This window comes from Vanessa tameamea, chromosome 17 (assembly GCF_037043105.1).
Source record: "Vanessa tameamea isolate UH-Manoa-2023 chromosome 17, ilVanTame1 primary haplotype, whole genome shotgun sequence".
Classification (NCBI taxonomy): domain Eukaryota; kingdom Metazoa; phylum Arthropoda; class Insecta; order Lepidoptera; family Nymphalidae; genus Vanessa; species Vanessa tameamea.
Window position 1 is genome coordinate 2,167,913 of NC_087325.1, and position 24,832 is coordinate 2,192,744.

The following is a 24,832-nucleotide window of genomic DNA, read 5'->3' on the forward strand; positions in this document are numbered from 1 at the left end:
ATTTAACTTATCAGTTAGATTTGTTTTTTGTTCTATTTTTTTTATTTTTAAATGTTCCAGATGTTTCCAGAATGGCGGGTAGGAAAAGTCTATTCATTTTCCTAATGAACTTGGCTTGGAAGTGTCGATTCAGCATGCCACTACTGCTCAGTGGTACTGTAGCACTTCTCGGCCAAGCTTGGATGTTTCAAATAAGAGTCCATACTGTGAATAGGTTGCATGAAAATGAGGTATTTATGATAAGTTTTTATATCATATAATATTTACTGCATATGTAGGTACTGCAATATTTATTTATATCATAAATAAAATGGACTATAAAGCTTTATATTGAATTAACATACATTAACATCCTGTAAATTTCCCACTGCTGGGCTAAGGCCTCCTCTCCCTTTGAGTAGAAGGTTTGGAGCATATTCCACCACGCTGCTTTAATGCGGGTTGGTGGAATACACATGTGGCAGAATTTCGTTGAAATTAGACACATATGGGTTTCCTCACAATGTTTGCGTTCTAACCACTGGGCCATCTCGGCTCTATTGAATACTTATATTTATATAATTAAGAATGAATTAATTAATGAAGAATGAATGAAGAAACAGCTTTACCAGCTCTGTGACATTGTCCTTTGTCTATGTTTGCAACAAAAAATAAAATACATTCCTTCTTTAAATTTTGTATTATTATCAGTTGTGTAGCTTGCATTGATTATGTATATTGTAGAGTTTTTAAAATGCTATAACATGATATAAATACATAGATACCCAATTTATGCAGACTCCCAAAAAAAAACATCCAAATGATAGGGATCCAATTGAATGTTTCTTTTTTAAATAAGTGCAGGCAAAGGGTACAAAAACAAATCATGTAAAACATAATTATAAATCTAAGATCTAGACAGAATATCGCACTACAAAATAACTAAAAAATGGAGCCAACATTAGTATCTTCTTTCTGTCCCTACTCACACTTCCGATTTCGTCTCTAATTCCTACTCCGTTCGAGCTGTCCGATTATGGAACAAAGTACCCGAACATATTAGAAAAGCTACCTCAAAATTTACTTTTAAAAGTCGTCTACGTGAGCACATATTGTCAGAAAGCCCCTAGCTCTTATGACTTCTGTTATGCACTATTAATATTAAATTAATTAATGTTATATTATATATATGTTTTTACGATAGACAGTATAGCATATAGATCAATATTTATTTTGTAGATACTATATGGATATGTATATATATGTTTATTTTTATGTAGTTTTATATAAGTATGTGCATATATTGTTAATTCATTTTTAATTACCGCCTTCATGGTTTTCTGTTTGACCTAAAGGTTGACTGGCAGAGAATGCCTTCAGGCATTAAGTCCGGCTTTTGTCCTATTAACTTTGTGGTGGTCAATAAAGTATTTAAATGAAATAAATATCTTGATGTCGTGATGGCTTAACACTCGTCAAACGTCATTAGTGGCTAACTGTTGGCGTCTAGTTTTTGCTATCTAGGCATAAAACAAATAATAGTATCTATAGTATTTTATACTCATTTATTTTATATTGGGAAAACGCATACATTTAAATTCTATTTTATAATGAGAAACTAACTATATGATATTTGAGGTTATATATAAATTTTAATTTACAGCTGGCATACTACAACGAAAATGACTTCGATGACGACGATTCCTGGGAGACAGAGTCCACAGATTCTTGGGAAACAATAGTGGAAGAGGTTGCTTACGGTTGACAGTTTCATAGACAACATATACTTTATTATATGTTAAATTTGAATTTAGAATTCAAAACACGTCTTCATAGCAAAATAACAAATGAATGAATGAAAGTTGTAACTAGATACGCTCAATATTTAGTAATGATGGACCGTGTTCGTGGCCAATATATAAATTGTAATGTGATTCGATTAAATTATATACAAGTTAGTTTATCATAGTAAAATGATATTTTAATAAATCGTCGTCATTATTAAACAAGTAAAAATAAAAAAGTACAATTAAAAGCAATAATAATCTTTAATATTACTTATGTATATTAAATATAATTAAAAAATATATTTTTGTAGCTTTGGCGTAGCGATTATATTCTAAAATTAAAATTAGCGTTTTAGGTAACTTTTTTTTTCAATTTTATGTTAGTAACACAATAGCTCAATAGTATTCAGTATCGAACTTGTGATATAGACGCCGTCAATCTATTTAAATAAAAACGAACGTTTGTATGTTTGTGCTGTAATGAGTTCTTAAATTATTCATCCGATTATGATGAAACTTTGGTGAGTCGTAGTGGTCCAAAAAAAATAAGAATTTTCTTGGTTTGCCTGTTCGTGAATATCGACTCTTATTCTTTAGTTCTGATATAAAAATATGTGACTATGAAGGCCTTATGATGCTGTCAATATTTTATCACAGATTATTATCATTAGCATGAACAGCTTCATTAAATTTATAATTGCAATAAATTGTTTTTATAAATTTATCTGTTTTCTGTGAATATAAATGCTCAATCATCACATTTATGTATTTGTAAAAACTGAATATATGAATAGAATTATTAGTACATATTTTCATTTCTATTATATTCCATATCTTTCGGATTTTTATATAATCTAAATAAAATCTCTGACGTTACAAAATTGATACAGAGCAAAAAAATAGTTTTTTAGTGTAGCCACTGTAAAAAATTAATAACAGAATAATGTTACTATGAATTTATAGATATATTATTTAAATATTATAAAGGCATAGATCTGGTTAGTTTTGGGAAATAAAAAAAAAGATAAGGACTACTAAAATATGAATTAGAGCGTGGATCATTTTATTTACTTTCATACAAGGTTTATTGGTATGGAGTGGTAAAAAAGCGGCGTTACTACAAAATTACAAGAATATTTTATGTTTAATAAAAAAAAAAAACCGAAAACATAGTGATATAAAAAATGGAGTAGTGTCTTATATATGGTATCTTTTTAAAACAATTTAATTCAACCCCAAAACCCAATAAGACATTGTTTTGGGGATATTTAAGACCAATACATATCAAATATAGCGGTATATTAAAAGTAAAAGATATATGAGTACAGTAAAATAGCAATTTGTATTATTTTATATAAAATATTTAAATATATTACGACTTAGTGAACGTCAATTGTCGCTAACGAGACCATTAATTCTATCTCCGCCTGAAAAATAACCTACAATTGATAGTTAATGAAAAATGTTTAACCAACAGAAACACGTGGAGTAAATTGTCTGTCTGAATATAGTCTTTGATTAGGAGTAGGGTCAATGTTGAACGACTCTAACAATAATGTAATGACTAGTCAAACTAGATAATAAACACTAAGGTATTTTTAATAAAATACTTATATTTTTCTCATAATGATAATTTAATTATTATTATAATATAGTATACACGTCGAGCATGCAAGTTCTCTTACGAGCACGGAGCACTCAAGCACGCAGGTTCTCTATAGAGCGGCGGTGAACGACATCTTGCAGTTAACGGTCATGGCGAATGAGTCAGTTTTATTCCCAAGGCGCGCCAATAGCTGTATCACATCAGAATCTCAGCGCGTGATTCTTTCCTCAGCGTTCGTAAGGATTTGAGTGAAATATAAATACAGTTGGTTTATTAATGTACATATTATTTAACACATAATCTTTGTCATCATCAAATATAGATCAACTTTTTATACTATAGGTAGGCGAACAGGAACATCGGCCAACTTATGGTATGTGGTCACACCATATACAGTATAATAGACTGTAGCGCTGTAAGAAATATTAAACATTTTTTAAATTGCCAATTCGCCACCACCCTTGGGAGCTAATATGACTTTTGTGCCTGAAATTACACTGGCTCACTCACCTTTCAAATCGGAACACGATAATACTAAGTATTGCTGTTTGTTGGTAGAATGTCCATGACCAAGTGACTCACGAAGGCGCGCGCCGTTTTCAATAATCTATCTATCCCTAGTTTCAGTATCTAGACTCAAGATACTTTTTTAAGATTACTTTAGATTCTATAGAAATAACAGTCAAATATATTCTGCCCTAAAATTTTTTCAATAACTAATCGACGGTTAGCATTTCCTATCGAAACTAACTTTCCGTCGTCGGGAGGACTTGGAGATTTTTTATGAACGGTCATTCAAATTGTGCTTACCAGCATTTCAATAAAAGTCTTAAGTTACTCTCGGACAAATGAACGAAGCTAACTCTAGTGACGTCATTCGGTTTTCTGTCAAAATCGGATGATAACTTTGCCTTTTGAAAATAAAGTTGCTATAATTTGTATTAATTACGGAATATTGTAGCAGTGATGACAATGATATGGAATTATTTTAAATGATCTTAGCCAGTGCCAGTGATACCGATATCGTACAGTCAAAGGAGTCTAAGCCACGTGTGTGTTTTAAGACAAAAATTAAATGATTACGAATTTGTATATAGATTCAGAATGAACAAAAGTGCTGAATGAATTTAAAAAGCAACGTAGAAACTGTCAAAACGTTGCGTTTCGTTATTGACTTCGTTAAAAAAACATGGTATATCAAACGGAACATACCTATTAGGTTGTGGGTTTTTAATTCCGTCTACTACTATTATGCCTTCAAAATTAAATTGAGCCTGTAATCTCGACCGAACCGATCAATCTCTACCGTGTCTTCTCCATTGCACGTGACATTGGCGAAATAATCTGTGCCTTCTTGGCACAAATAAAAGCCAGAAAAAAAAACCTATAGTTCGTTAAAGATAGATAAGACATATCTTTGGTTGTGAAACGCAAATTAAAAATACATAAGTTATACTAATAATCAGCGAGAGCGATCTATCCGTACTCATAGATAGGTTATTGAAAACGGCCGTTAATGGTTATCAAAGCTGTCAATGCTGTACTGTACCCGATTACAGAAAATTTATTTTGTATATTTTAGAAAAATATTTTTATGACAGCACTTTCGTGACTACTTAAAATTTATTATTATAAATTTTAAGTAAGTAAAATATTTTACATAAATAATATGTTTATGCTTTTTTATTCGATTTAATTTCAAATAAAATATTGGTTGTTCGCAATATAAAATATACACATATTATGAGACAATATATTCATAATTTTTATTTTTCTTAATTCATCATGTTTTTTAGAGTTTCGTACCGAAAGGGTACAACGGTAAAAAGGACCCTATTACTAAGTCTCCGCTATCCGTCCGTCGCTTCCGTCCGTTTTATAGATAATGGTACGGAACCCTTCGGGCGCGAGTCTACTCGCACTTGGTTGTTTTTTTTATTCTGTACACAGGTTATAATCATCAATATTTATATATCAATATCAATATTTTTTTTGTTTAGGATTATTATAATAAAAATAGCGTTGGTATGCATTACTGTGATTATTTCTACCTGTGTAAATGATTTCATCAGAAAGGCTGTGTGTTAATAAAAGTATCGTTTTTATTCAAATAGTTTTATTTACAAATCTTCTTTTCATATTATGTATTGAATGTTACATTACATTTCAGATTCAATACACATACAATATACTTTTAACTGCCAAACATATATTGCCCAAATATACAAGTTGGGTTTATTTTCAAAAGGATGCTGTCTGTACGTTTATTTACTCACCATTGACGGTACAATTCCTAACTATTTTTTATTTATATATATAACTATATTTGTCAGGCCAGAGACCGTTTTGACCAAAAAATAATTTCTAGGCGAATATCCTTCATCTCGTATTTTTTTTTAGACACTTTTAGATCCTTATTTCACGAAAAACAACTTAGGAATTTAAATTTGCCAATCGTGTTGTTTAAATCATAGAACCTTATTATATACCGTTACCAAATTTAATAAATGTAATAGTGCATTAATAACATGTTTTTAGGATGACGAATATGTACTTGATTAAAGTATACCAATTTATTATATTATATATATATACCTCTCAAATAATAATTAGTACGTCTTTTCAGTCGTCAGTGTCTGTCCACCTGTAGTACATAGCGTTTAACTGTTCTAAAAATATAAATATGAGCACAGTAAGGGGTCCTATTTTTGCATATGTGGGTATAAAACCGCTCCACAGTGCGAAGACACCTTCATTCTGTATTATTTTCTTTAGCACGGCTACTTGGCTTGTTCCTTTTGCTGAATTTTGTACCCTTAAAAAAAATAATGGTTAGGGTTAACATATACTGACAAGAAATAAATAATATGTCTGAGGTACCTACAAATTATGACAATTATCTATTTGCGTTGATTTATAATTTAATAAAAAAACAATTCATCTTTTAATTAAGCATTATATATTTATAATTAGCCATCGATAGACTATTACTACTACTTAACTAAAATATTCTGAATAGTTTTCGAGGTCAACTATCGATAATCAAACTATCGATAGTTCTGCAACGCTGATATGTGGCTTTGAGTTTGTACATTCAAGTCCACCTCAAAAATACCTAGGAATCGAACCCACGACCTTACCAAGGTCTGATATAATTTGTTATGTTACGAAACGTATATACTTGTGCAACGAACCAAACCATAGCTTGAATTATTTTGTTGTAGCGCCATCTAGTGAAAAACTTTATAACTAAAATTCATCTCACCGTTGATATAAAAAGAAATGCGTATTATATTATAAATATAAAAGTGTACGAAATTATAAAATGATAATTAATATTTATTTTATCTTAATAACTATAATTATAGATACTATAATTGACACAATAATAATGATTGTAAATTTTTTAGGTAAGAAAAAGAAAATGTCTTTTTCTAATTGAAAAATTTGATTTGATTTGATTTTGATTTAACAACGTACAATAATTGGTCAATCAGTTTATCAACAAATCCCATTACATTTATTAGAATTAATACATTCATTTATTAATTTAAATACTACTCATAGTCTCACATAATATACATATATATAAATATATTAGAGAGCTGCCGAGCATTTTGATATGATTTTTATGATTGCCATATATTGTATATTAAAAGGCATTTCAGATATGAATTTGGTCCACTAAATAAGGACCTAAGTCGTTGCATTTTTGTGTTACAACTAGGGATGGGTTGAAATTCGTTTTACATTCGGTTTAACCGAATTTCGGGAACTTGAACCGAACTTCGACATTCGGCCTAAATTCGGTTCAAATGCCGTTACAACGCTTTAAATATATAAAATTACAAAATACATATACTGTTTTGGTTTATATCTGCCTCAGGACTTTTGGGATTGATCGTCGAAATTATCCTACGAACGAAAAACAGGTAGGTAACCAGTGCTCTACAATATGACGAAGCGTAGTTTTACAAAAAAATATTGAAGATATTTATTTGAAATTGATTTGTTTATATCTGACTCATCGAAACGACATATAATAGCCCGTATCTCTCCATCCGAGATTCTTATAAGAATGTATATGTATTCTAATTCAAAAGCAATATTTTTTTTTTCATTGATTATCAAAACTCTATCACTACAATATTATTCCAACGGAAGTAGGAAAAAAGATAAGCAAATTTACTTATTTCAAGCGATTTGCTAATAATTCAGCTATATTGTGCATTAAGAGTTTATGATTAATATATCTTTATTTATACTACAACACTATATAATACAGCACATAACCACTTAATTCCACTTTAATTTTACTAACAAAATTCCGATAACAGTTTCGTCGACGCTCAAAACGCCATTTTTTCGTAAATTCATAGACTCTCGACCAATGATATCTCATCAATTTGCTGTCAAATGTTGTTTATTTGGTTTTTTTCCTGTTATGATTGGAATAGAGTACAGAATTGGAAACGACATGGCGACAGATAACTATAAATATTGGCACTATTTATACCTATTAACAAATATTTCTTAAAACGTCTAAAGCTATCATCTATCATAAGAAGTAAGATATATACAGAATATTTACTTAATTACAATATAAGGTATTAATTTTATTTAACATAATACTAGCGTTGACTTTACACGATATTAGTGCTGTCCATGGAATTTTTACCGTGTTTTCACGATGTCGACGGGCAAAGAAGCAAAAGTGGTGACAAGTCCTGAGATCAGCGAAGCAACGAAATGAAGCCCAATACCGTCGCCCATTTGAGACACCAACATCTCACGAGCCTTCAACATATGAAAAATACACTTTCATTATCTTTTCAATAAGATTGTTTTTTTCAATTTAAAATAAGTAGTCAGACTGGGAAATGGGTCACCTGCCATAAAAAAAATTTACTGTAAGAAAAATTAACTATCCTTTCCATCGTAAATGCACTTGAAAACTATGACGTAATGTCTCTTGTGCCTGGTTCACTCACCTTTTGAAATTATTTATATTTCTTGATAATTCTGTTTAGAAAGTAAGATAACAAACAGACAGGAGTACATTTAATTTGAGTTATTTTAAAGATAAATGTTCACTATAATTATTAAGATACATGTTTCTAAATAATGCAAAATACAACCTGCGCGTAAGTACCAAGCTGGGCCCCGTTAACCACCATCGCTCTAGTGACGGTCGCGGTGGCACCACGGAACAACATTGCCGGACCTTCTTCACTGATTATTCTATGTATATAGAGATTCATATTAAGCGTGACGTGAAAGATTATTTTCTGATTTGTAAATTGTGTAATGTGTAATGTGAGATCATAAATTGGTAATATCCTTATATTTTCCATCAATCCAATTAATTTTCGGCATTTAAAGATCTAATATTGGACGCAGCCAATAGGACTGCCTTCCTTAAACGTGGCCACCCCGGCAATTGGTCCTGTGCTGTCTGTGTGGCGGATTACTTCTGTCATGTTCAGATCGTCTCCATTGAAAGGAAAAACCCTTTTATTTTATTACTATTGATGTAATAGCTAGCGGACGGGTAAATGGGCCTACCTGATTCGGTAAGCGGTCATCACGGTCCATAGACATTGGAACGCCATAAAAATTGCCACCGACGTTGGGAACGAATATGTTAGGTCCCTTGCACCTTGTTACACCGGCTCATTTAAATTTCAAACCGGAACACAACAATACGAAGTATTGCTGTTTTGCGGTAGAATATCTGATGAGTGGGTGGAACTTCCCGGGCGTTAACAAAGTCCTACCACCAGGTAGTTTTTCAGTATGTTATATTATATGGGTATGACTATACTTTAAGGATTTTTAAAAGGCATTAAATAAAACTAAAACATTACAATAATATACGGCTTTAAACAGCTTTAAATTTTGACTTATTTTGACGGTCCTAGGGTCTCTTGTATATGGGAATATTTTATGCACAAATTCGTATAATAATAACATACATTTATCAAGTATAAAGTGTCTAGTGCGTTACGGTTCAACTATAAAGAAGTATCTTTACTTCCGCAAGGAGAAACTTTATCATCATATTTTTATTCAAGGCTATTTTACAGTTACGAAGAAATAAAACTTGAATAGGTAGGGTACGTAAAATGAGTATTTTACAAATTAACCTGGTCAGTGCATTGAACACATTTTTATAATTTCTGCGCTGTTCCGGAGGAAGACGTCCATCGGCTGTCATTCGTATGAGAGCCACTTCTGCCGGAGTGCCGATGAATGCGCCGAGCCCTCCCGCTGCCATGCCCATTACAAGCTTTATCGGAAAGCTCGGAACACCGTAGGTACTTTAAAAACAATACTATTAAAATCTTTAAACATATTTTGAAAAGATGTAATTGACTAAGATATAATTGTTGCCGTATATTAACATACGTTTCAGTAAAGCGAAAACGCTTATTAAGTGAAAAATTGGCAACGCGTTGTAGTCACTGTAAAACATTTGCATCGCGAAATTTGGGTTATTGTTTTTATAAAAACGCTCGCGATACTACCTACATAGAGAAATTCGTATGATGCGATTCCACCAATTGTGTTGTGACAATGAAGTGAATTTTATATCACAACGCAAAGGGGTTGCACTTCCTGTATAGTTGGAGACAGTCACGTTTTCAGAACGCGTCATGGGCTAACATTACATTCCACTAATACATCTCGAATCATACTTTTAAAAGCTGAAGTTTAAAACAAATTTATCATCGTCGAACCTTGTGTAATAATTGCTCAATCCGTTATAACATCCCAAACGACCAGTCGTGTAAGTCGCTTGGCGGAACAGCGCAGCCGAAAGACCGGTATAAAAACCGGAGACGCCTTCTTTGCTGAGGATATCTCCCACCACTCCTAATACTGACTTCTTTCCGGAGGGTCCGGAGAGTTGCATCCTCGTCTTCACTAAGTCAGCTGGTTGTACAACGCAAATACCCATCATGCTGGGAATTTAATGAATCAAAATTATACTTTATTCAAGCACTACCACAAATTCGGAATGTAGATTCTACTGATACAAGTAATACTGTTTGAGTAAACCGCAGAAATACCATAGGGAAATGAAGTCTGTATTTTTGGTATTTTATTACAAGAGTACATAACCAGAGTTATTTTATTTATTAAATAAAATTTTCATTTTATGTTCGCGTCAGGATATCAGGGTATGAAATGTCTCGCACGAACTGCTCGAACTTACTAATAGAGGATGTTTATAAGTGAGCGTACATCTTAACCGATGATGTCGGGTTCAAACCCAGGCAAGCACCACTGAATTTTCAGGTGCTTAATTTGTGTTTATAATTCATCTCGTGCTCGGCGGTGAAGGAAAACGTCGTGAGGAAACCTACATGTGTCTAATTTCAATGAAATTCTGCCACATGTGTATTCCACCAACCCGCATTGGAGCAGTGTGGTGGAATATGCTCCAAACCTTCTCCTCAAAGGGAGAGGAGGCCTTAGCCCAGCAGTGGGAAATTTATAGGCTGTTATTGTAAAAAAAAAATATTAGTGACTATAGTACATAACATTTGGACGGTACTGACTTGCGGTGTATTTCCATACCTAACAGTTATCAAATTAGAAGCTTCTGATAAGTTTTCTAACACCAGTACGCGTATATCATTAATTCTGACAATGACTAGATACTGAGACTGTGTCGTGTCATTACGAGTGTGCGCACTGATTGTAATAACTAATGTAATGTTCAAGGTGAAGATTTAAATAACACGCGAATATTCTTTGTGATTTAATTTCTTACCCGCTCATTCCACCGAAAACAAAATTGAGCCACCCAGGTATAGGCTTTCGAGGTTTCTTATTTTTATCAGACATATTGTTACGATTAATTTGATTATTTGTTTTATTGATATCGGTATATTCTGTGGTTATGAAAAAAATATCATTTACATTTTTATATGTTGATGTCTGTCAAAAAAGTGTGATAGATATTTTATAATTGTAATTTATCTGTGGAATTATTGGATTTTTTCTAAATAATTAAAAAATTGTTACAGTAACTAGAATGTTCTCTTTTGTTTGTAATATTTTATTTAAAAATTGTAAAAGCTAGATGGGACCACTGGAGTGTCTTCTTAAAATGGCTATGTCCTCCTAAATTCGTATTACTGTTGATATGAGGTCGACATAAAATATATTTAGCTGTCAGTTTTGTCAGTCACTGATATTAATATCCCTTACCTACAATCTAATCTATTATAATATAAATTATTGCTTTTATTTTATAATGAAGCTTTTATTTTGTAGTGTAAAATATTTTGTCTCTTTAAGCCATTTCCTTGGACTGATACAGAATATATAACTTTCTTAAATAGATAATAATTAAAAAAAATATATTTGTTTTTAATTTTTTTTTATTAGATTGACAGTTACAATGGGTAGAAAACATTTTATTAAGCCGATTAGCTGGTTCTCACTACCACTGCCACTCTTCCGTGTAGTCTTGATCTAGTTGAACGTATCTCCTGAAATAAAAAAAAATATTTATATACTGAATGATTTTGATTTTTAAATGGCATGTTATCAATTTCCCATTATTATTGGTCGTTGGCCATGTCTGGTCTGTCTGTCCTATCAATTGGGTTGATTGTTTGTTTTTAACATATACATAGTTATGCTGACGATCAAATTGGCCGCCTTATGGTAAGTGGTCGACACCAGTACCATTACCACTAATATGGTATCCTGTAGTTACACTGGCACACTCACGCTAGAAACCGGAACACAATAATAATAAGTATTGCTGTTTTAGTGGTGGAATATATGGTAAGTGGGGAGTACCTACCCATATGGGGTGACACGAAGACCTACTACTCCATAACTGCTAAGAATACCTTGATATGGAGATGACTTAATCAACCAAAGTTTAAGCAGTGATCAATGCACTATGCTATCTTAAAAATGATATAACTTTGATGTTTACGCTGTCTAGATTTGTAACCAGATAAGAAGAGCTTCCTGATCTACAGCACCTGCGCGTGGGCGGGGTCCCGGGCGAGCCGGGCGCGCGGCGCGGCGGAGTTTGCTGACGGCGCGCCACCTCGCCCAGCAGCGACAGGCACGAGCGGGATAGGCGCTGGCTGAAATTCTGGAGTTCGAAGAGTATGTCAATCAACAATTAAATGCAGAGACTTACACTTGCACGAAGCCCCACCACCACCCAGAAAAAGAGACAAGGAAATAAAAAGAAGTGCTCGAGTTTTTAACATTACAATTTTTAATATTACACGTAATATAGACAGAGAATACTATTCATCGTTATATTAGTTAAGGGATATGTAATAAATAAACTGCCGTATACGCAGAATACTCACAGGTAAACAAGACCCTTTCATTTCTCGTAAGTCGATCTTCCGAAATAGTTCGCAAAGAAGTAATTCGTGTAGATTCGGAGGATGAGGACCGAAGAGCATTTCTATAATATCTACAACCTAAAGCAAAGCAAAGTAGTATTAACATAACGTCATAAATTTTTGTATCACAGCTTGGAGCAAGATATACAACATAGGAATACCGAGCAAAAAGCCGTGATAGCTCCAAATTATCTTTGGTAAATTTAGAAAAACAAACAAACAAACAATCAGGAGGCAACTGGTTCTCAATTGCGATCGTATTCATTTAAAAGTCACTACAGAGGGTAGTAAAGTAAATAAAAAAAAGTCAGACAACATTTAAAGATGTTTTTGTCTGGGTTAGACGACACAGGTTACAGTTTAGACAACATGCGAGGTTAAAAGTCGTTGACTTTTCAAAGTTAAGCGATCACAGGAAAATATGTTCAACGACTGACTTGCGAGTAATTATTAGCCAAGTCGGGTAGGAGCGTGAGGTCGGTGTCGGCGCCGGCGCACATCTCGAACAGCACGTGCCCCAGCGACAGCGTCTCCACGCGCTCCAGCGCGGCGGAGCGCGCCGGCGGCCGCGGGGTCGCCCCGATCAGAGTGTTCTCGAGCCCGCAGAGTCTGCCAACGACGGCAATTAAAAAGCACTCAAGCACTTTTCTGTTCGAGTTATCGATAGCAATAACTGACATACGAGGTACAGTATACTAAGTCGGGAAATCTAACAGGATGGAAAATTTCACAGTAATCCTCTTTTTTTAGAAAAAATTAGCGGACAGGTTTACCTTATCTCTTAAAAAAAATCTATTAGAAATTATTATGGAGTTAACTATGGGAACCTATATTAAGAAAACTGAAAATAAGTGTTAAAATGTAAATAACCTAAATGATCAAAGCGGTGAAGTATTGATATGTTTTCAACATTGGAAAAGCGCCATTAATACCATTAAGTGTAAAAAAATATAATTAATATACAAACATTACCTTGCTACGCCATTTTGGACCATCACATTCCCGCTATGGAGATGACGGAATGGCGGGAAACCCTTCTCCTTGAGAAACAACAGTCCCTCCAATATTTGTCGTCCGAACCTTGCCACTTGCGTAGGAGGGAGGCCTGTACCAGTAGATCCGTACTTACGACTGTACTCATCACTCCACGTGCTCTGTAACACATATTTAACGTGTTAATGCTTCTAGTAATTCGCGATGTACATTTTTTAGAACAAACGAAATCCTTAAATCGAAATTTACAACAAAATATGTAACCTTAGAACATTTTAGAACGTAATTATGTCTTATGACTTTGACTACAGTCATACCCTTCATAATCTTTTTAACTTTTCAAGGGGTTAAATATTAATTCGTATGTTTTACTATAAAAAATAAACTAGCTAAGGTAACTCGAATTAATTCAGAAGTTATTCTGTCGTCGAACATAAGTTGTACAGTAACAGTGTCATAATCGATTAGTTATTGGAGCAACCTCTAAATAAGTCAAGTTCCTCAAAACTTCCTAGATTTATTAACAGTTTATGAATGACAATTTGACCTTATAAATTAAATCCTTCAAACTGCCCCGAGAATTGTATGGTAACACAGCCAATGCGTGACCGTTGCACAACTCGAGGTCCAGCACGGGGTAGATATAGGGATGATGTAACGCGCGAAACAGTTCCATGATGAGTTCCCGGGAATGTTCGTTCTGTTCTATGGGACATTTACTAGAAAGAGGCGTCTGTTGAAATAAAATCAATTAATCGCTAATAAAAAAAAAAAAACTGTTTTTTATTTATTATTTGCATACAAATAATTCTTATGTAAATAAATATTTGTTACAAATAATAATATAAACATAATAACATAATCAGCCTGTAAATTTCCCACTGCTGGGCTAAGGCCTCCTCTCCCGTTGAGGAGAAGGTATGGAGCATATTCCACCACGCTGCTCCAATGCGGGTTGGTGGAATACACATGTGGCAGAATTTCGTTGAAATTAGACAAATGCAGTTTTCCTCACGATGTTTTCCTTCACCGCCGAGCACGTGATGAATTATAAACAAATTAAGCATATGTAAATTCAGTGGTGCCTGCCTGGGTTTGAACCCGAAATCATCGGTTAAGATGCACGCGTTCTAACCACTGGGCCATCTCAGCTTCCAATAATAATACATTTGGGATATTAGAACTGTGACATATAGTCAGAAGCAAAGCAAAATTCGAAAGAAACCATAAAAACATAGCCCATTAAATATTGTAACAAATATTAACAAATCAGAGTTTCTTGTTAATATATAAGTCATCAGTAATGTTTCAACGCTTCATTTAAATCAATTAACTTACCAATATGAGGAGGCGGTCTGCCTTAATGGAATTATCGTGTATTGCAAACCATTTTTTGCTCGCTCGCGAACCTATAGGGTTCAGCGAGGATATCATACTGTATCTGAAAATATTTATGAAACAAAACTATTATTTTTATCGTTTATTATCTGGTGTCTTCCTTTAAAACCATTTACTTTTTAGGAAAGGTTTTAATCGAGTTTTTGAATTGGCACTGACTGACATTTAAAAAAAAAAAAAAATAAATAAAATATTACGAGGTAATTTTTTTAAAACATTAGAATGGCATTTAAATTATTTCCACGTTCTATTCGAGTATCGTTTATAAGAACGTCACTTGTTTTTTTCAAATACTCATAGCTTCAGATTTGGCAATGGAATCCGTTATATGTTACTCTGTATATAAACATACATACCTTGTAGAGTGCGACAAATATTCATTACAAATAGCTAAAGCCACCGAGCTTTCCATCGACTGTTCGGCCAGTCTGTTTTGAGAAAAAGATAGAGTTACTCATCAAGAATATTGCAATTAACAACAAGATTTTAGTGCAATTTATATCAAGACTGTGCTAAAATAACAACTACATTACTACCTAAATTATTTTATAAAGACAGAAAGTACTAGCATATAATAACAGTTTAAAAGATCACCTTTGCCTATGTTTAATTAGAGGGGATAAGCATGTTATACTTGGCCAATGAACTATCAATCGGATTGTCAAAATGTTATATCATTTGTGTCAATAACACCTTTATCTAACTATACGGGCTAAGCTGAAACACAACAATAAAGATCATTTGTTACTTAGCAATAGGTTTAAGTGCATGAGCAGTACTACCAATACAGATTTGCACAAATCCTACACACTAGAAATATTAAAATGTAACCTTCAATGAATTAAACTTGTTAGCAATTCCGAACTTATTGCTCTCTACCTTGGGTAGTTTAATAAAAAAAAAAATACGACGTTTCACCCGATAACTCTCAATTCGGACAACCTTTTGCAATTTGTACCTGGGTGAAGCCGTTGGTTCAGATGGAGATGATTTCCCAGACCCTGATCCCATGATGGATTTGTTGAACAGCAATTTCGCTAGAGAGTCAATCTTTTGAGCTACGAGTGGAGTGCGTTCGGAATTTTCCTCTACAATAAGAATAAAAGAAATTAAAACGACTAATATAAAGAAATAACCATGTAGTTCTCTGACGGTTAAAGACCAACTCATCTCAACTCATGCACGTCACGAGAGCTATTTAAATGTAATACTAAAAGAAATGTTACTCTAGGTGTCTAATATTAATATTGATCTTGCTTGATTATTATTTTTTGTCGCCAATATCAATACGAATGCGGTGACCCCTGTGATTGAACCACCATTAAAGCATGTACAAAAATTTGTTATACACCTTTATTTTCGATGTGTGCTTTTGTTGGTCGCCTTTTAAAAAAATAAATGTATTTTTATTCAAAATATTAGATTTGATCGTAATCATGATTAGTTACGTTTTGATATTAGTGTTATAATTTACATATCATAAAAAACATGCATTGATCATTCTGTATACTCACTCACATAATTTTATCACCATATGTTCAACATCGAATTTAAATTGAAATAAAGAACAATTTAAGCCTTTGTCAATAAAAGTCTGCTTTGAACAACACGAACGACTATACTGTTTTAAAAATCATTAGTGTCAAAATCAATATAATTTGTTAGATAAATAAAATGACTTATTGAATATTTTTGATATTTGTTAATTAACATAAAATGATTGTCAATTAAAATTTAATTATATTCATAAATAATTCATAAATTAATGTTACCTTCGCTTTCTTCTTTATCTGTGGACACGGAGCGTATACGGAAGGCATCTCTCTTGTTGGCTGCAGCTACAGATTCGGGGTTAAATTCAGCAGCTGATTGCGCCCTCCTGCATGCGCCCCCGCGTTTCTTTTTCCTATAACTAGACCTGGATCGTTCCTGATAAAACCTGTCGTGTCCCGTCGTTTCGGGCTCCTTCTGTTCCTTCGTATCACCTGACTTCATGTGCTGATATAAATTGAACATTTTCACACTTTTTCTAAAAAGATACGCTTTGAAATCTTCGAATTTAAACAGCATTTAGCTGCATCCTCGTACCGAATATAATCAACGAATGAATCGACGATAATTTTATATGCGCACTGGGAGTTAAGGCCGAATTTAAATAATCTTATTAGATTTATGAATATTTGAACACGTGATCGGCAACAGAGTAACATACGAATTTCAGAAAACCGTCACAACCCCGGGGCGTTCTTCGATGTACTACTAGGTCTAATTAAAAACCTACAAGTGCGGTAAGCTGGGCTGCGCGCCTACGTTTATATCTAGGTGAATGTTTTATGTTAGAACGAATCCATTATGTTTGTCTTTTAAGTTGATAGAAAAATAGCTCGTAGAAAAAGAAACATGAATAAAAAATTGAAAGATCATAAACTGTTGTATTCATTTGCTTATTATAATTTTAATGTATTTGTAAAGAAAAAAATGTGTTTTTCTTTAATTTGAATTCCGCGCATCAACCGTCATCGGACGCGTAGTGACATGACAACTAAATTTTGTTAGCCAATCAATCTCGTGATTGTGAAAAGTAAATTATAAAGTATCTTGTGATTTAGGAACAGACATTGTTAATTCATAAACATTAAATGTCGTTTCTCTTTTTACAGGTGCGTAAATATTATTTTTGTAGAACAATGCGTAGGTAAATACAAACTTTTATTTTATTTTTTATTATTGTAAAATTAAACAAATAAATCTCTTTTTACAGAGAAACTCAATTGTGTTTCATTAACTGTGTCGTACTAATAAAAAGAATACCAGAAAAAATCTTATATTATATATATGTATTAAGATTGCTTAGTACAAAAAAAAATATATATTGTACTTAAATACTTATTTTGCCTTTTGAATTCCTACAATTATTATAAATTAATTTTACTGGTGGTAGGTAACCAGTAATTTTTCTGGTGGTGTCTGGTATGTACCAACCACTCATCAATTATTCTACCGCCAAACAGGAAACGTTAGCTTTGTTGTGATTGGGTTTGAAGGATGAATGAGCCAGTATAACTACAAGTACAGGAATGAACGGAAGATGTTATCATCTTAGCTCCCAAAGTTGTGAGGAATGGTTAATATTTCTTAGAGCGCCAATATAAATGGGCGGAGATGACCACCATAAGGTGACCCATTTGCTCGTCTGCCTGACTTGACAAAGGCAGGCAGGTGGGCAAATGGGCCACAGGTATGAAATAATGAAAAGGATTAGATTTAGAAGTCCGGCGGCCCCGGGGCAACAAATAAGCGAAGGCCTTTAATTATTTACCTATATTTTCAAATATGAAATGTACTTTTTCAGTCAGATACCAATTTTTTTCTAATAGATTCCAATAAAATAACATAGAAGAACACTTAAATATAAATTCCTGTATTTTAATATATTTATTTATGTATATATTATACTGAATAAACACTCGAACTTATGTTTTTATAGCTGTATTAGAACCGAACAACCACCCCTAAATACAGGTCTATAGAAAAGTGACAAAGTTTACTAGAACGAACACATCGATAAATTAAAGTAAGTTAATTTTACATTGATTATTATTTTACTTAAATTATTTAAAAAAAACAAATGCATTACACTACTTAGTTACAGTAACGTCATTTAAATAATTATTTTAAAGTCATTTTTATCCATCAATATAAAAGTACGTTTCAGGAGGATAATTCCCATTAATTTAGGTCGATGTAATTATAACATTTTCATTTGAGGTCAGCGTTTTTTTAATGTAGTGCATCATATTTTGTGTAGATCTTGTCGAATATCAGCAACGACACCGTGGTATGTATCGCCATCCTCACGTAGTAGGGCACGAAACCTTTCCAGAAATACCATATTCCTTTTTTATGGAGAATATCAGAAAATATCTCCGACAGTTGTATCCCTCTGCGTTTCACTTGGTATCTAAAATATTATAAGTTATGTATACACTTTAAAATTATGGGTATTTTCTGTAATTATAAAACCTTGGGGCTTATAATTATATAGATATATATATATATATTATTTGAGCCATTGACGTCTGTGCTGATTCAATTTTCATGAGTTTCTGTGTAAAAAGCATGTAGAGAAGGCAATACAAATCTCGATTACCTCCTTTTTCTATTTATTAGGTGGATAGATCTCTAAATAGGTAAAAACCTATAAATGTGACCCATATATACCTACATTTCAGACTTTCAGATTTAAGTATATTGTATTTTATAGACAAATTAGTGCTGTACTAATTTGTACATATGTAGTTTTCGGTACTGAAAGTATTTTTTGAGTGTGGCTAAAACAAATCTTTAATACGGTTATGTAGCTTAGCACTAATAAATAGAAAAAATAAAATTTCATATGACAAAAAAGAACAATAGTATGAGGCACCTATAAACAGTTGGCGTTAACTGTAACTATTCCACGCAGACGGAGGAGTATGAATTTTGACACAATTTTTTTGGAAAAAAGTGTAGATAGATAATATTTTATATAGTACTAGCCATTGCCTTGGCTTCTTCTTTTATGATATAGGTAGGCAGATGAGCGGTAGGCCTGATGGTAAGTGGTTACTACCGCCCATAGACAATGACGCTGTAAGACATATTAACCATTCCTTACATCGCCAATGCGCCACTAATATGTTATGTCCCTTGTGCCTGTAGTACAATAAGTGAGCCTCTCCTTTCAATCCGGAACACAACAATACTGAGTACTGTTGCTTGGCGGTAGAATACCTGATGAGTGAGTTGTAACTTGACGACGGGTTTACATATCAAGTAAAGTTACGCACTTGTGCAGTTTAATAATAAAGAAAATTATTAAAAATAAATATAATTGATACCCTATACGACTCAACGAAAAAATATACCTATTTAATATAAAACATTCATAGTTGACGTAAATATCACGAACGACTACAGTTAAAAAATAATGACGCTTTTTGACATATAGATGTTTTTATTGTGATATTAACAAGGTATCGTCTAGCTGAGCCCCGTCTCTCCCACGTGTCCTATCAATATATGTATGTGTGAATTCGACAAATAAGCGATTACTAGTATAAGTACTCTAGTATAGGGCCTCTGCCGAGATAGACGAGCTCACAATCAATACCAATCTTATAAATGCAAAAGTCTAATCCGCTGAACCGATATTGATACAATTTGGTATTGAGGTAGTTTCGGTAGGGGAACGATATAGGATCGTCACGGTAGCATGCGTAAGCGATCCCGTGGCGTCCGCCGAAAGACGGAGAGGGTACCCCTGTTTTTTTAGTGGGTATTCCGGTCGTATTCCGGTCGGTAATCGGCGTCCAGGGCGCCGGCGAGTCCCACATACCCCCCCCCCCCACTTCCATCCGTGGGGGAAGCGCGTAACGCGTTTTTCCAGCGAGAAAAAAAAACAGGGTAACAACATAGGGTACTTTTCTAATTCACTCCTCAAGGGTGTAAAATCAGAGGTGACGGTTTGTGTGCTAACTTTATCTATGTAAAGTTTTATCAATTACAGTAAAGCCGCAGTCGCAGCTATACTGTAATATGGTTATGATTTTCTTGAAATAATAATACTGGTACAAAGATATGATTATATGTTATAGTTACCTAGTCTTAACGAGATCGATTGGTAAGGAGAAGACGGCCGTCAGGAAGCTGGACACAAACGAAGTATATATGTGCAGGGACAGACCCTTCGCCAGGTTTCTCTCTCGGAATTTTTCTCGAACCTAAGGCGTCAAATTTAATATCATTCTGATGATTAAAAATCTAAACAAAAGAGTAAGCAAGAATTATAGTTATGTTTTAATGGATGTCTGTTTGTTCCAGGTAATCTCTGTAACGATTAAATATTACAAATGTATATGTAGGTATATAACGAATATCCCAAGGTAACGTTTAGTCATTATTTTATTAAAAACCCATCGAGTTTCAATTGTCATAACTTTAAATACATATTTCATTATCGTTTAAGTAGCATATAAGTAAATAGTGTTGGCCCAGTGGCGTTGCAGATGTCCATGAGCGGTGGTAGTCCCTTCCCATCAGGTGAGCCTCCTGCTCGTTTGCCACCTAACATATAAAAAAAATAGGAGATGTAAATTTTAACCGCTGGTTCTGAGTACAAACACGGGGCAAGCACCACTGAGTTCATGTGCTTAATTCGTATTTATAATTCATCTCGTGCTCCCTTCATGTGGCGGATGAGAATCTGTGCACTGAAGCAGCATAAAAAAGTAAACTCCAAACCTTCTCCTCAAAAGGGTGAAAGGCCTTTGCCCAGTAGTGGGATACAAACAGGCCGTTACTTTATCATTTATACTTTTGATAATTATAATCACTAAAACTAATAAGTATTATAATACAAATTTAACGGCATTGCTCTACTCTATTGATAAAGCTGGAGAATTAATATGGTTGAACGCGTTAATCTTATTTATTACGAGTAAAATAATACGTCGTGTATTAAGTTACGTATGTAAGTTGCCGGATTACCAAATAAATAAATAAATCTGACTAACCACTGTCCGAGATACCATAATCTATAGGTACTGTCCATACCAATGTTATAAAAATGCCAAAGTAACTCTGTCTGTCTGTTACGTTTTCAGAGACAAACAACGGAACCGAATTTAATTGAATTTGTTATGAAACAAGATTGAACCCCAGGAAAAGACATAAGCTACTAACCTAACGACTAACCCTTAAAGCGAAGCAGCAGGCGACAACTATTTATAGAATATATTAAATGATAAAAAAAAAACTTGGCGTTCGTATACGTTAATTCCCTAGGAGGCATATTAATTTAATTGTATTTAATTTGTGAAATACGGTGAATAATGAATTGATTGCCGGTCTTTTGATTACATTCCTAATCGGCGATACGTACATTTTAATCTTGTAACGTGGAAATAATATCGTTGTGTTTAATAGCCCGTTGATCGAGGAAGGCCTCTAAGGCTATAGCTTATCGTTTCAATCGTAGGTACATATGCTCCAACCAATTCGTCATACTTGTTAAACTCTAATTCTACTCGTATCTAGTTTGAGAACGACAAAATTTGAAGAGGTTGAAAGAAAGGGACGCAGCTTGTTTATATTATTAAAAAATGTGTATTAATTTTGTGCAACGTGTACAGAAATCACTGTTTGTTTTCTAAGGGTTTAGCTACATCAGACTTCAGATAAATATATGATTTGGGTAATTTTACTTACCTATTTAAGATGACACGCTTACCAAAGAACTTTAACAGATTTTATTTTGTTCATGTACTAATAACTTTAGGATGTAAAAATTACTAAGAATTTATAGACCCGTAAGTTTTATTATAATTCATAAATAAATTAAAAAAATAAATAAGTATACATTTGTATTTATTTGTCGTTAAAAAATAACGTTGATACGTAACACCAGGTTACAAACCAACAATGTACAACCGAGTTTTTATGATTTATTTATATTATTCGACTTGTGCTCGGCGATGGAAGAAAACAGCGTGAGGAATCCTGCATGTCGTATGAAGGATTCCTCGCGCTTTTTTATTACATATTCGCGTAAAGGCAGTGCGGTGGAAAGCATTAAAGAGAAAAGGCTCATTTGATATATATTTTTTATTTAATATATATAAATGACCGGCTGACAAATAAACAGATCTTTATTTCGAATGATTCTAAGACTTCGTCAAATCGTAAGAGGATTATGGTATTTGTGTGTTTTTAATAATTAAATAACCAATTATTGGTTCTAAGTAAACCTTGCCTATACGAGTAATTATTTATTTACCTGTGAATAGCTCCCTATTTGCCCAACGCTGACCAGGACTGACCTTCCGAGGGTCAATGTCCCACCACGCCACAAGGCACGCATACCTTCTTCTTTACATATTCTGCATTAATAAGGTTATTAAATTAGCCGTCGAATTAGTATAATTAGAACTAATACCTTTTTTTTTTAAGTCAATCGTGACAGACAATGTATATAACATTTTTTTTTAATTAGTTTTCGTTTATCTGTGCACGGATACGGCGGGACCAGCTGGATTCGTTTTATGAATTGTTAAATTATTTATACACTATTAAGACAATTAATCCCGTTAATCTGTTTAGTTTAAGTTTGTCAATCTTTTTTTGATAAATTCGACTCTGCTTTCACAGAATACCTTGAAAACTTCATGTACTATCATAAAGAATACAAACTTTTGAAGAGCGTGAAAAGTGCCCCTGTATATTTTCGGACAGCTACAGGCTATACAAGGCTCCAAAGGTCCGTCTGCCATTAACCTTACTAAAACCACTTCCGAGGGGTGTCCTGCTAGAGCTCCCGCTAACCCTGCAGTTATACCAATCGTGATCTTTTCATAAATAACTGGATATCTCTCATATTTCCTGCAGGAAAATAAAAATATTTGAGGGTAATATCATAGCCAATAATACGATTTAAATTAAGAATTAATTAATTCAGTTAAAGCACGTTTTTTTGCATAATTAAGCCCAGGTATTATTTGAGCGTACTATTGAGATAATCTCAAGTTATTCATATAAAATATTGAATTTTTTTAGTGTAGCAATGTTAGACAACTTTTAGGGTATTACAAATGTTAAATCAATACTTTTACTACACACATAACTGTGTAAGGATTAGCCAAACGCTATACTCAAGACTAATATCGCAAGATTTTGTTTTTTTACATGTTTATAAATATAAAATTGGTGCACAATATGGGAATTATAAATTAAAAAAAAAATCAGTACCTGTAGTGTAAATTATAGAGCGCATGATAAACACCAAGTCTAGTTGTGGTGTTGGTTATCTGCCTCAGTAATCCAGCAGAGAGTCCAGCGTACAACGCCGTGAACCCTCTGCAACGTACTATTTGCCGCGCCATTTCTCTTGTAGTACAATATCGAGAGATCAGTTGTAGACGCACTTTAATCAGGTCTAAAGGATGTACAATTGTTGTTGCTACCATACTAAAAATAATTTAAAATAATTAAATTGATGTAGTTTAAGCTATAATGACCACGTGTTATAATTCTCACTTCAATGTATGTAGTATCTTAGCTGATTAAGGAGTCCAGCGGGGCATATAAAGATTTTTACTTTACTTTAAAATAACGATACTTATTTTACTTTACTTTGAAATATAATAGAAATAGTACCCAGAAAATCCTCCCAGCACCATTGCAACATGCCATGGCGCGTCCTTCTTTGTCCGTCCTGCTTTTTGAGACATACCTTGACCATGATTAACTTTTTTAATGACTATATATATTTTAAATAATTTTATTTATAGTAACTTTATTAATAACGGATAAACATTTTTAATAATTTAAATTAAAGTATGAATTTTGACTTTCTAATTTATATCCTTGTTGAATTTCTGTCAGATTTGAAACATTCACTTTTTTTATTAGGTTGACAATTACTGACAATGACCTCTCGTCATATACTTACAGTAGTATGTAATATATTTAATTGGCTATTGATCTTTATTGGTCTTACAGCCTTATAAGCTATTTGTTATCTATTAGATTTTAGAGTTGTTGCTAAGAAAATAACGCTATTATTGCGATCCGGTTTAACGGTTCGGTTCACATGTGTGACGAAGCGTTAATTAAAATTGTATAAATTAGACAATAAAATA

The 24,832-nt window shown here is 33.3% G+C and overlaps 3 protein-coding genes across 4 annotated transcripts; all 3 read right to left on the bottom strand.

Moving 5' to 3' along the window:
• Positions 1–5,982: 5,982 nt before the first annotated feature.
• LOC113400415 (mitochondrial 2-oxoglutarate/malate carrier protein-like) lies at positions 5,983–11,284 on the bottom strand. The gene is made up of 6 exons (XM_026639971.2): positions 11,153–11,284; positions 10,113–10,337; positions 9,519–9,692; positions 8,511–8,613; positions 8,051–8,169; positions 5,983–6,187 (listed from the first exon to the last, which is right to left on the bottom strand). The coding sequence occupies exons 1-6, from the start codon at positions 11,224–11,226 to the stop codon at positions 5,995–5,997; spliced, it is 888 nt and encodes a 295-aa protein (XP_026495756.1). The 5' UTR covers positions 11,227–11,284; the 3' UTR covers positions 5,983–5,994.
• A 463-nt stretch (positions 11,285–11,747) lies between these two features.
• Positions 11,748–17,453, bottom strand: Slob (Slowpoke binding protein). 2 transcript variants are annotated; one of them, XM_026639929.2, is made up of 10 exons: positions 16,928–17,451; positions 16,114–16,243; positions 15,512–15,583; positions 15,096–15,198; positions 14,305–14,490; positions 13,737–13,918; positions 13,202–13,373; positions 12,726–12,842; positions 12,384–12,499; positions 11,748–11,876 (listed from the first exon to the last, which is right to left on the bottom strand). In XM_026639929.2, the coding sequence occupies exons 1-10, from the start codon at positions 17,223–17,225 to the stop codon at positions 11,828–11,830; spliced, it is 1,425 nt and encodes a 474-aa protein (XP_026495714.2). In that variant the 5' UTR covers positions 17,226–17,451; the 3' UTR covers positions 11,748–11,827. The 2 variants fall into 2 exon arrangements, with proteins under 2 accessions (XP_026495714.2, XP_026495715.2); XM_026639930.2 differs by lacking the exon at positions 15,512–15,583 and having other exon boundaries at positions 16,928–17,453.
• Positions 17,454–18,905: 1,452 nt separating this feature from the next.
• On the bottom strand, positions 18,906–24,073 carry LOC113400416 (mitochondrial 2-oxoglutarate/malate carrier protein-like). Its single transcript, XM_026639973.2, has 5 exons — positions 23,940–24,073; positions 23,385–23,573; positions 22,972–23,074; positions 20,796–20,917; positions 18,906–19,116 (listed from the first exon to the last, which is right to left on the bottom strand). The coding sequence occupies exons 1-5, from the start codon at positions 24,071–24,073 to the stop codon at positions 18,936–18,938; spliced, it is 729 nt and encodes a 242-aa protein (XP_026495758.2). The 3' UTR covers positions 18,906–18,935.
• Positions 24,074–24,832: the final 759 nt, after the last annotated feature.

Coding starts and splice junctions, on each gene's coding strand:
- Slob (XM_026639929.2), bottom strand. CDS start 17,225: ATGCTGTTTAAATTCGAAGATTTCAAAGCGTATCTTTTTAGAAAAAGT. Junction 15,584..16,113: donor GAACCAACGGCTTCACCCAG/GTACAAATTGCA, acceptor TTCTCAAAACAG/ACTGGCCGAACAGTCGATGG. Junction 15,199..15,511: donor TATTTGTCGCACTCTACAAG/GTATGTATGTTT, acceptor AAATATTTTCAG/ATACAGTATGATATCCTCGC.
- LOC113400416 (XM_026639973.2), bottom strand. CDS start 24,073: ATGGCGCGGCAAATAGTACGTTGCAGAGGGTTCACGGCGTTGTACGCT. Junction 23,574..23,939: donor CTCTATAATTTACACTACAG/GTACTGATTTTT, acceptor ATTTTCCTGCAG/GAAATATGAGAGATATCCAG. Junction 23,075..23,384: donor ACTTTTCACGCTCTTCAAAA/GTTTGTATTCTT, acceptor TTATTAATGCAG/AATATGTAAAGAAGAAGGTA.
- LOC113400415 (XM_026639971.2), bottom strand. CDS start 11,226: ATGTCTGATAAAAATAAGAAACCTCGAAAGCCTATACCTGGGTGGCTC. Junction 8,170..8,510: donor AGCTTGGTACTTACGCGCAG/GTTGTATTTTGC, acceptor CATATGTTGAAG/GCTCGTGAGATGTTGGTGTC. Junction 6,188..8,050: donor GTCGACATCGTGAAAACACG/GTAAAAATTCCA, acceptor ATTTTTTTTAAG/GGTACAAAATTCAGCAAAAG.